Source organism: Geotrypetes seraphini, chromosome 1 (genome assembly GCF_902459505.1).
Source record: "Geotrypetes seraphini chromosome 1, aGeoSer1.1, whole genome shotgun sequence".
Taxonomy (NCBI): Eukaryota; Metazoa; Chordata; class Amphibia; order Gymnophiona; family Dermophiidae; genus Geotrypetes; species Geotrypetes seraphini.
The window spans coordinates 89,138,800-89,151,751 of NC_047084.1; the positions used below are offsets into that span (position 1 = coordinate 89,138,800).

The 12,952-nt window shown below is 39.9% G+C and overlaps 1 protein-coding gene across 3 annotated transcripts in view; it reads right to left on the reverse strand.

Annotated features, from left to right (window-relative positions):
* The window catches only part of DYM (dymeclin), a 685,706-nt gene that overhangs the window by 341,132 nt on the left and 331,622 nt on the right, over nt 1-12,952 (reverse strand). For all 3 annotated transcript variants that reach the window (XM_033934792.1, XM_033934784.1, XM_033934800.1), the window contains exon 13: nt 11,858-11,952. In XM_033934792.1, coding sequence (XP_033790683.1) covers nt 11,858-11,952 — 95 coding nt within the window. The remainder of the gene's footprint in view (nt 1-11,857; nt 11,953-12,952) is intronic.

Below are 12,952 nucleotides of genomic sequence, written 5' to 3' on the forward strand. Positions count from 1 at the left end.
CATTCCTTGTGTCCAATGCAGCTGCTGGATACATGGGGAATGCATCTAATACCAAAGTCAAGGGACTAGATTTATTGACATGAAGAGATATCTTGGATATCTGTGAAAATAAATTTATAGCAAACGGGTTCATGATTGGGCCTCAGCTATTGCAGGCTCCAGTTATGGGTATCCATAACAGATATGATTCTGTTATACCGGGTGCACTTTTTAAAGCCACTAAGAGCTCCTTTTACTAAGCTGTGATAGCGTTTTTAGTGCGCGCTAAACCCGCGCGACGCAGCTAGAACTAATGCCAGCTCAATGCTGGCGTTAGTGTCTAGCATGCGTGGCAATTTAGCGTGCACTAAGCACACACTAAAACCGCTATCGCAGCTTAGTAAAAGGAGCCCTAAGGGTCTTTTTTTGTGACATGCCATTAAAAAAAAAGCCAAAGCAAAATCAAATTACTTTTGAACTTCAAACCCTGATTGGGAGCCTGAGGTCCCCAGCTGAGGCTTACAAAGGGTTGTGTACAAAAAATGAAACATAAAAATGGCTGAAGACCTAAAGCACTATTGGGAAAAGTACTACAAAATAACAAGTCAAAAACTTAAAATTGATTCTAGACAGATTGGCTCTGTGGAATGATGAGGTGGTTGCCATTTCCTTTCTAGCCTTTGCAATCATCATTTTAACATTATATCTTTAGTATATCAGGGTGCATAATCCTGCACCTCTATTAACAGATATAATACTTAAATTTAGCTTTTCAAAGATGTGAAAAGGAAAATAAGGCTGGCTAAAGCACATTTGGAAGAAAAAATAGAGATGTAAAGACAGGTGACAAGGCAATTTTTCCACATAGGTTGGGAACAGAGGAAGGTTAGAAATGAAACTGTAAGATTGAAATATGGTGGGAACCATTAGCCCCTCATGAGCCCCTCATGAACACAGTCTTCTGATAACTGTTCAAGACCTACCTCGCTTTAATTCGTTTTTGTGCTTGGTTTCTGTAGTCCTTTTCATCATACTCAACATATTCCTTCCCTTCTCCCTTGAGTGTCAAAATGCTGCTTCTGTATATTTTGTTGTCATTAGGATATAAAAAAATCTTGTTTAACATTTTTTTTCTGTATTTCTTCAATTAGTTGCACGACTAGTTTCCCAACTTATCTCAGATTTTGCAGATGTTGTTTGTCTTCCTCTTTCTGCGATCTCTTGCAGTTTATCATTTAGTTATTGGAATGCATTGACCATCTTTATGAAGAGATTCATTCAAAGTGGTAACATTAATACTTTACCTTTTCAGCTACTTCTTTAGAAAACAAGCGATTACTTTTATCCTCTATTTTATTTACTTTCTTGACAGAAAGTTTTGCTGCTCTTAATGTATCTTCTTGTACTTTTGTCTATTGCTTTTCTATTTCTTTCAGATTTTCCCATTGTAAGTACTGGGACCAGTATTGTCCATTTCCACATAAGCTCTAAGACCAATTGTTGGAACAGTGCTTGCTGTAGAGCAGGGCAGGCCAAGTTTTCAGGATATCCACAATGAATATGCATGAGAGGGATTTGCCTGCACTGCTTTCTTGGTATGCAAATCTCTCTCATGCATGTTTATTGTGGATATCCTGAAAACCTGGCCTGCCAGTAGATCTCGAGGATCGGACTTGGGCAGCCCTGCTGTAGAACATCCAGATCTCCATACTTCTAAATAACACTGCATCAGGGGATATCCCAATCAACAAACTGAAAACACCTATCAATAGCACTTCCCCTTTCAAAAAATACTAGGAATATCTTTAATTAAATCTCTATTTCTTCTGCCTGAGATGGAGTTCTGTATATCATACCAATATAAATATTCTATTCCCTTTTTCCAGATTAATCAATAGCAGTGGTTCCCAACCCTTTCTTGGTGGACCACCAGGCTGAAACTCTTGCGTACATGATGTACACAGGCCAATCAGGTTTTCAGGATAGCCCTAATGAATATGCATGGAGCAGATTTGCATGCCTGTCACTTCCATTATATGCAAAACTCTCTCATGCATATTTATTAGGGCTAGCTCGAAAACCCGATTAGCCTAGTGGTCCTCCAGAACAGAGTTGGGAACCACTGATCTATAGAACCTCTTCCTTAGATCATGTGACTTATAGTTTGATTTTAATATTTTCTAATACCCCTCCTACTTTGCTTCTTACCTATTCTTTCTGAATAATTACAGCTGGCATAGATCCATAACCAACTATAGTCATGGTTCTCTATATACCATATCCCAATGACTACCACTAAATCCAAGCCAGCCTCTTCCTTTACTGTCTCTATATTTTAAACTATTTTGAATTCTATACAGATATTGCCTTTCTCTCCTATTTCTACATAAATATTTACTGTTGTACTGACTTTATTTACCCATCTGATGACTCCAGTCTAAATTCTTTGGTAGGTTAGCCAGTTTGTTATAAGAATAGCCTTACTGGGTCATACCAATGGTCCATCAAGCCCAGTAGCTCGTTCTCACGGTGGCCAATCCAGGTCACTAGTACCTGGCCAAAACCCAAGGTGTAGCAATATTCCATGCTACCGATAAGGGAAAGCAGTGGTTTCCCCCATGTCTTTCTTAATAAAAGACTATGGACTTTTCCTCCAGGAACTTGTCCAAACCTTTTTTAAAACCAGCTTGCTTTGCTGTCTCTTTGACAGGTTGATGCTATCTCTGCTCAGCAGTGCTTAGAAAATCAATCCGTGTGCCAGAAAGTCAAAATGCTCTTGAAAACACCAGCCATGACAGTGGCATAGTGCAGAAGGTTAGCGCCAGGTATTGTAGCACTCTGTATTGCTGCACCCCCCACTCTTTAAGCTGCTCTTGAAATGTTCGCTGGCGCAGCATCTTCTACCTGCTGCTCGTGCTGGCCACAGCTCCTTTCCAATGTCACATTCTGGTCCCACTTCTTAAATGACTAATCCTGCTGTTTTACTTCCAGCGGTGCTGTGAGACTTTGTGCGCCAAGGATAGGAGTCAGGCCTAGGTTTACCATATGACTCCAGAAAAAGGAGGACGGATTGAGACATCCGCATTTTACTTCCACTGAAAGCAATGGAAGTAAGGAGGACAGATTGAAATATTTGCGTTTTACTTCCATTGAAAGTCAGGCTTCAAGCTTAACTCCAGCAAAACAATGGCAGTGCCTGTTAACTTAGCTAAAGACAGGATGCGACACTCCTGTTTCAGTGGGAATAAGGCTTATTTTGCTATTTGGAAATTCAGTTACTGGACTGCCCAAAAATGTTTATATGAGGTCAATATTCTGCCCTTTTTGGTCCACATTAAAACTCATTTTGGTAACTAGGTTAAACTACCCTTTTCTATCATGGAGCTTATAGCATTGCATAAGACAATATTCTTACACAAATGGTTACATATTATGAAAACCTCTCTCCTTCTCGCATGATGGAAGGATAAAATATTATTTGAACAGACGCCGAGAAGATTTTTGTAGGGAGAAAGGAGAGTGTAGCTGCGCATGTGAGTGTTGGTGTGTGCCCATAAGAAGGGAGGTATGGCTATTCCAGATCTAAATTTTTGTGCTAAGGTATCTAAGATGAAGACATAGAAGTTGTACAGAAGCCTATTAAGCATAGGTCAGGCACCAAAAATATCTTTTTGGTATGAAGTACTTATTAAGGAGCTCCCACAGTTAGATATGAACCACTACAGTCAACTCCACTTAAGTGCACGTCGGTTAAGCGCACGCTTCGGTTATCCGCAGCCTACCACCATGGTCCCGTTTTTTTAATATTAAGTCAATGGACATAAACTCCAGATAATTGCAATTCTGATAAGCACACAATCTGCTTATGCGCACTGATGTTATAGGATAGGTCCCACCTCTATTTGTTCATATTATGTTCACTCCGGTTAAAAGCAATCACGTTCTCACGTGGATGAGCCACGTGTTTCGGATCAGCAGTCTAGGCCTGGCCAGGTGTTTGAACTTTCAGAACTGCACCATGGTGTCGCATAGAGAAAAATCTTTGTCTTTGGCTGAACCTGTCCACCACGCTGGTCAAAAGTCATTGTCTTTGGCTGAACGTGTCTATGTCTTAAAGAGACTTGACCAACGGGAGAGTCAGGTCTCTATTGCAAAACATTACAGCGTTCATCCTAGCCAGATTTCTCGGATTCACAAAAAAAGCAAACCATATTGAAAAACTGGCAAAACAACAGCAATCCTACTTGGAAATGGAAAAGAATTGGGAAGGCTGGAGATGCTGAACAGGTGTTGCTGCAATGGTTTGCTGAAGCTAGAAGTCATCAACTGCCAATCAGTGGGCCTCTGCTGATGGAGAAAGCAGCACAGCTATCCAAAGAACTGGACGTAGAAGACTTCAAAGCAACAAACGGATGGCTAGAGAGGTGGAAAGTTCATAACGGAATAAAATTTAAGAAGCAGCATGGCTAAAAACAAGCCGAGGATGAGTTTGGTGCAGAAAGATGGGTCATGGAAGTGTTGCCATCTGTCACTGGTGGATATGAACCATGCAACGTTTTCAATGCCGATGAGATGGACCTGTACTGGCGTGCCATCCCTGATGGAACATTGGCTTTCAAATAAAGCGAAACTGTTGGTTTCAAGGTACCAAAGGAACTATTGACATTGCTGCTCAGTTGCAATATGGACGGTAGTGAAAAGCTTGAGCCACTGGTGGTTGGGAAGAATCGAAATCTTCGGTGCTTCAAAAACATTAAATGCCTGCCTGTTGAATATGAAAGCAACAAAAACGCATGGATGACGGCGACACTGTGGATTGAATGGCTACAGAAGCTTGACAATCTGATGAGAAGGTGTAAGAGGCACATTGTAATGCTGTATGATAACTGTGCAGCACACAGCATTGACGTAAGACTAACCAACATCAAATTCATGTTTCTGCCACCAAACACAACCTCTTTGATCCAACCGATGGACCAGGGGATAATCACCAACTTCAAACGTAATTACAGGTTGCTTGTCTTAAGATATGTGATGACAGTGATTGATTCAAGCATGGAATCCAGCCCCCGAGCTCGCAAGAAAAATGACGGTGCTCGACTCATCGTCTGCATGATTTCAAATTGCTATCAACGGGCGAGCTTCGTTCACGCATCTGATGAGACAACTGAAGCTGACACTTCGTCCATTGAACTCCTAATTGGACTCTCGCCACAAGAGTTTGAGCAGTATGTCGCCGTTGACAACGATGTGGACACATCATCTGACAGCACTAATTCCGATATCTGTAGTCTTCTTCCCACCATTAAACTCATTAATGCTAATTTGCAGGAGACTATGTAACTCCCAACAGAACATTCAAAATGGGTATTGTCATGATAAGTGCCTGCTTGAAGTATGGAGGACACTCAGTGGCATTTTTGGTGAACATATTCCAGTGTACGTTCCTTCCAAGAGAGACATAGATGGAACATAAGCAGGATATGGCATTTGCGTCATCCCAATTGGCAAAGCACAACTAAAGCAGAGAAAGTGCTCCTAATTAGCTGGAGGATGCTAAAATCTCCTAATATGACACGATGGTGTAACTTGCTATATAGAACAATAGTATGACAGAGGTGGAAAGAATCATCAGCAACTCTGAAATTGATACCAGAAAAGCGTGGGAACTGGTATGGTTGGACATATTTATAGAACAATAAATAAATAGACAGGTATGACCATATTTAAACCTCTGTACTTTACAATTAAAATTGAGATTCATCTTAAAACAATATACAAGACTATGGAACATGTTACTAAATGAAAGAAAACAAATATTATAGGGAACAGCTATAATTTTTTCTATTTTATACACCTTGTGGATTTCTTATTTCTGTTAATGTTTTCCTATTTGTTGTTCCATGAACTTAACTCCATTTCAAGCGCAGTTCCTGCTGTCCTCAGAGAAGCTGCTGGTAAATGGTTCACTAACAAGGTCACAGTAACGGATAAATTTCTTGTATTGCCAAATTAACTTCATAAATTTCCAGTTAGCGTGAAACGGATTTGGCCTCCGTTGGGACTAAAAGATAAGTGCTTGATTTTTGTTTAGTTAAGTCTGCCGTATACAGCATTGCTAATGGATCGATCTTAAATTTGTTTGCTTGCTCTCTATTACATGAGTATGGGAGAAAATTGATATTGAATGGAGTTTGATAAATGAGTTTAAATTTGAACGTTAGAAAAACATAAAACATTCAAATAAAATTAATTTAAAATATTTAAAAATTGTTAAATTCAAACAGAGGTTTTTGACCTGTGATAGTATCCTTAAACCCCTAATTGGTATCTTTCCATCGACTGGATGCCTAGGGTTCTTTGAGGTCTTTTTCCCTCCATTTGAATGTAATTGTACATCATAAGCCTAATTTAGTGTTCTTCATATATTTATCAACAACTTCATGCCATCAAGGCATTATGAGCCATTCTTGGTTTACTGACACTCAAAACTGTTCTGGTACATGAATTAGTATATAAAAATCAAGAAAAGGTGACCAGGAAAACAAAAGGCATAAAGACTTATATTTATAATATATTTTCATTATTATATGTGAAGTAGACAAGTTCATATCCAAAACTTAGATGTTCAGTGGATGGTTAGAAAACATTATCAAACTTATAATTATAGTTTAGTCATTGTCAGTGAGTACCATTACTTATAAAACTTAATGATTCCAATCAAACATACCGAGTCAATGTAAAGACTCTGGTGCCTCAGGGCCTGATATTCAAAGGTTCGCAGTAGGTGGAAACTCTGCTGTGAATTTAATACTGAAAAATTGCTGCAGCATGCTCAAAATAATGGCCATACATATTCATGCCATGCTAAAATTGCAGCAAATCTGCAGTTCAGTGCACAAAATGTCAACTTTTCTGTCAATGCCCAGGCACCGACAGAAAAGTTGACGGTAGGAGAAGAAAAAAAAAGAAAGGATACTGCGGCAATTTCCCAACCCAACACCTCTCTCCCCCCCCCCCCCCCCAGTATATCTGGACTGCACTTATGGAGTTACAAATCTCATCTACTATAGCCAGGAATATCAAGATGGAGAGAAGCTATAAGGGCAGAAGAAGATGTTTGAGGCTACGTTTGAATACCAAGGTCCTCTTATCTGGAACAAATTGCCAACATACCTAAGACAACCCACCACTTACCTTGATTTCCAGAAACAAAACCCTTAAAACTTATCTCTTCTCTCTATAGCCAACCTCCTATCCTTCACCTCTACCCCCTAAGAACCACAAGAACAGGCCTTAAATATGTAACTTAAGAACGTGATTTAACTCTTATTGTAAACCACACTGATTCCTTGCAGAGAATTGAAGTATATAAGACACTGTATTGTATTGTAAAGTACAGAAAGACTAGGAGCAGGGATTCAGCCTAAGGGAGCAAGGGAAGATCTAAGAGTGTCAGAGTTCCAAGAAGGATCGGTAAGTGTTGATAGTGGGACAGATACGTAGGATCTTAGGGAGAGGAGAAGATAATAGATGCTGTAGATGGGCGGACTGGATTGGCCATTTGGACTTTATCTGCCATCATGTTTCTATTTTTCTATAACCATAAAGCTCTATGACCTCACAATGCAAGTGTTAAGGGCCTTAATTAATAGGGAGAGGAGGAGATAGTGGATGTTGTGGATGGGCAGACTGGATTGGCCATTTGGCCTTTATCTGCCATGTTTCTATGACTTGGATAAAATCAGCTGAGCTACTGTGAGCGAGTCCCATTTCTTGTGAGAAATATGGGGTCTGTTTACTAAGCTTCTGTTATTTTGAATCTCTGAAGCTGATGAAAGACATCTCTAGGCAATTCCTAGCAGCTGTTTTACATTGGATTTTATTGCAATTGTACCTCTCACACTCATTTATACATCTAACAGAATATTGTTTGACTCCTGAGGCAGGCGGTAACCCTACCAAAGTATGGCCTGTGTCGGATCTTTATAGAATTGGTGCTTTGTTATTAAAATCAGTTTTTTATCCCCTGGTTCCTAGAATTTCTTTGCTCCACACTATTCTTTTTTGGATACTAAGATGTGTTAGGCCCTAGTGGACACCTAATGTGACAAAAATGGAACACCGCAGGATGCACTCAGGCATCCTGTGGTAACTTGAAAATCTCAGCATACTATCAGTGGGATAAAAAGAATTTCTCTCTCTCTCTTTTTTTTTTTTTTTTTGAGGAGTAGGTATTTCATCACTAACTAGTCAGTATGCAACAATGTATTCATGTGGTAATTAAAAAAAAATTAAAAAAAATGGATGCACATTAATGGTAATATTACATGGCCATTAAAGCAAAAATTAGGAAAAAGCATTTTTACAGCTGTAGTAAAAACGGCTTTAGTGCACAGGAAAGACCCCAGTAAGGGCATGCTAAAGAAAGATTAGGTTCTTACCTCGATAATCTTTCTTGTAAATGGGAGCAGAGGTCTTGACTGGATGGTGGTCACCCTCAAACCATGGGTTTGTTTGCAGAAGATGTCAATCATTTTCTTCAGTTCGGTCTCCTTACCCCAGTGGGCTTTGCTGTAGCCCTTCATTTTGTACCAAAGTAATTAAAAATTCTAGAAAGAATATACAGAAAAGAATTGGGGGGGACGACACACAGGGAAACCACATGAATGAAACATTTGAACGTCAAACAAGCTGGAATAAAACGAGCCACCTGAATACAACCAGCACTAACAGTTAAGAATATCTTAAATCTCTTTAGGCCGTACTGCCTGGAACTCTGTCCAGGAAGCTGCCACTCCCTAGTGGAGTACGCTCTTAACGGGATTGCTTTCCCCTCCAGATACATGCTGAAGATATGGCCATGCAAATCTATCTTGAGATGGAAGCCTTGGAAGATGGCCTCCTTTGCCAGCTTGGATTCGTCAAAACAAATAAGATGATCGGATAGTTGAAACTCATTGGTCATTTTGAAATTCCTAAGAAGTACTCTCCTGACATTCAGCAACTGCAAGATCTTATCTTCTTTCTTAGAGTCCATCGGACTGAATGTTTCCAGATGGACTTCCTGATTAACATGGAAGCCGAAACCACCATAGGCACAAAAGAAGGAATGGTATATATCGATATCCCACTTTGCAAAAACTGCACTAAAAACACCATTTTCACTGTATGAGTGCTGCTCCTTGCAAGGGCTCATATGGAACCCAACAGAGGGTTTTTAGCACCAGGTTAAGATTCCATATTGGAAAAGGTTATCTCACCGGCAGACTTAGCCGTCAATGCTCCCTTCCAAAATCTGGAGACATCCAGGTGAGAAGCCCAACTTGTGCTCCACCCATATTCACCTGCGTTCTAAAGCACGAGAGCCCACTATCTGAACATTAAGGGGTTCAACTACTAGGCCTTTCTCCAAGCCTAGCAGCTTGGTAGCCATTTTGGATTTCTGATTTCACATTTCTTCAGCGATATGTGGATGTAACATTGTTTTTTTTCTCCTGAGGTAGCGTGCAAAAACAGTGAAACAGGTGGACCCCTGATGGAAGGATACTAAGTAGATTATCAGTTAGATGCCTGTTCTGCGGACGGTGAGCTGAGACCCCAACACAGCTTCATGTGCATCTACAGAGGGAAGGAAAAAACACAGCTAGCTCCCACTCTGGCCCTCAGGACCAACTTGAGGCCACTCAGCCTGTGCTCAAGCTTCAGATGAAATCTGGAGCGAGCTTCACTGTAAGGGGAATGGTCCCCAGATGTCCTCAACTGTTAAAGCATTCTGGCTAAACAGGTACTCTGAAAAACAGAGAAGCCAGCTAACTACAGACTTCTATGCAGAGAGTCTATGTCTTCTCGTGCTTAAAGCTGACCCAGGAGCACTGGGAACCTCTGAAGCATCAAAGCCTCGAAATCCGGGTACAAGAAACCTGAAAAATAAAAAAGTTTTGCAGAAGGGAAACACTGGAGGGCTACAGCACAGTCCACTGAGTAAGGAGGCAGAATCAAAAAAATTAATGATATCGTCTGCAAACAAACTCATGGTTTGAGGGTGAGTACCCATCCATTCAAGACCTCTACTCCCGTTGCAATGGAAGGCAGATTTTAGCACAGCCTGGTAAAAGGACCCCTAAAGGATTTATTTATTATTATTTATTTTTAGCATTTATATACCACTTATGACCTAAGTGGTGTACATTCAGGTACTCAAGCATTTTTCCTACCTTGACCTGGCAGGCTCACACTCTATCCAATGTATTTAGGGCAATGGGGGATTAAGTGACTTGTTTAGGGTCACAAGGAGCAGTGTGGAATTTGAAACCACAATCTCAGGATGCTGAGGCTATGGCTCTAACCACTACACCACACACTCCCCACAATCGAAGTACTGAGTTAAAATAAAGACATCAGTGCCTCAGTTAAGAAAATACAGTTTATCTGTTTAGAAACCACTCCAGAGTGTCGTTCAGTCCAAAGCAGCCCTAACTGAAGCCGACTTGAGGAGCCAATGACCTACAGATAAAACCATAAAGATACCAGAATACTAACAGAAGTTTTTGAGACTTTAAAAACCTTCTGTTTGTTGAAGTAAGCCTATAAAGAAACATGTCTGCTAAGGAGACTGTTCTAGAAATTCATAAGGCTGAGAGCTTAGTCAGGCTTGAGGTCTGGACTAGGGCTGGGGGGAGGGGTTACAAACCATCCAGGAGGCAGCCAGCCAACTTCCTACCCATATCCTAAAATGAATGTATCCTTTATCACAAAATGTATAAACATTAAAATTATCACCTGGTAGTACATAAAAGGAATACAATTGGCTAATCAATGCAGTTCAGCTTTCATAAATAATCTCATCTACTATAGCTATTACTGATGCATTAACTATGATTAACCACTGACCTCAGAACGATTCTAAAATACACGAATCCAAGCATAATTATTGGTCATAACTATTGAAGAATGCTTAACTAATGAATAATATAAGGATTGACGAAATAATGGCACTTATGTTTCCAATTTAATTTAATATGACATTCATAGTCCACTTAGCCAAGAATCTGTTCAAGGCAGATTATAAAAATTCACTAAAGAACTATAAAATAATATTTCATCACCTAAATGAAACAATTTAAGAAACTAATAACATTACTGAAATATTCAGACTTTAAAACAGTGGTCTCAAACTCAAACCCTTTGCAGGGCCACATTTTGGATTTGTAAGTACTTGGAGGGCCTCAGAAAAAATAGTTAATGTCTTATTAAAGAAATGACAATTTTGCATGAGATAAAACTCTTTATAGTTTATAAATCTTTCCTTTTGGCTAAGTCTTAATAATAATATTGTAATTTATAGCTAAAGAGACATATGGTCAAGAAATTGTTTTCTTTTACTTTTGTGATTATGATAAACATACTGAGGGCCTCAAAATAGTACCTTGCAGGCCGCGAGTTTGAAACCACTGCTTTAAAATGACTGCAATGACAAAACAAGATGCAGAACACATGCAGAGACCCGCTTCTCCAGGCACACACACATAAGCATATAAATGCTACACTAAACGCACAATGAGTACCTGTTAATTTCTCATTTCCAGCATAAATGAGTCTGAGACCACTGCTCAGGCAATGGGCCTGATGGGCCGCCGTGGGAGCGGACATCTGGGCGAAATGGACCTCTGGTCTGCCTCAGCGGAGGCAACTTCTTATGTTCTTATAATATGAATTTATGGGAAATAGTTTTCTATTCAAATTTAGGCAACCGTTATTTAGAGAAGCCTTTCTAATCTGGCATGATTCACATATAAAAATTCTCACACACACGTATAGGCATCCATGAGTTCGGATATTCATCTATGGCCAAATATTTTTTTCCAAGTCTGTTTACCTGATGATCCTCTGTGCTGCATACTGATGGAGAGAGCGGAACTGTGCCGACATGTTTGCTAGGGCCGCCAAACAATTTGTGTGTAGGTATTTGTCCTATTAGAAGGATAATATAGATAAATTAAAAATATCAGACTATTTTTTTTAACATATTGTGTTCAATTTCATTTCAGAAACAAGATAGACAGACAAGGTTAGATATCATAAATGAATACCAAAATCTGATAGAAACCTTTAAACTCTGCTGCCTTAGATATACACTTAGGGGGCCCTTTTACTAACTATGGTAAGCAGTTAAGGAGAAATTCTACAAACGGCGCCTAAACCTAGGTGTCTAAGTTAATTAAGAAATGCGGTTTAAAAAGGAAAAAAATGTTAAAGCACCTACTGGTGATGGATTTGTGCCTTCTGGGACATGAAGTCAATCTACTTTTGAGCTAGCACTTCCTTCTGCCATGGTGAGGGAGGACTCCTTACTCCCTCACACTCAATTGACCCCCTTATAGCCTTGATGATCCAGTGATGATCCAGGGCAGGAACGATCACTACCTTCTCTAAGGTGAGTTGTCCTGACTGGCTCTATACGTCCGGGATCTACTGCATGCCTCTCCTCAAGCCTATCTTATAACTCTGGTGGTCCACTGGTGAGCTGGGGCAGTAGCGAACTTCCTATGCTCCTGTCCATGCAGTCTCTCTACTTAAAAATGGCTGCTGCGAGTTCCTGCGGAAACCTCATGAGACTTATGAACTTGGTCTTGTGAGGTTGCCACAGGAACTCGCAGCAGTCATTTTTTTTTTCTTAATAAGATTTTCAATTTTATAAGCATACAATAACACTTGATACAGATCAAGTAAATACAATTTAAGCATACACAGCAAAAAGAAAGTAAACCCTTATTTAGTCCACAATTTAGGAGATCAAGAAAAGAAAGTAACCACAGTGGAAATTATCGAATAACTAATTGCAAGAGAAACGGCATTAGATACACCTTCCTACAGCCGAATGGCAAGTCATATATCATTAGGCACAGTTACCAACTAGAGAATGACACGGGGAAAAAAATTTGTCCCCGTCACCGCCCCTTCCCACCGTCCC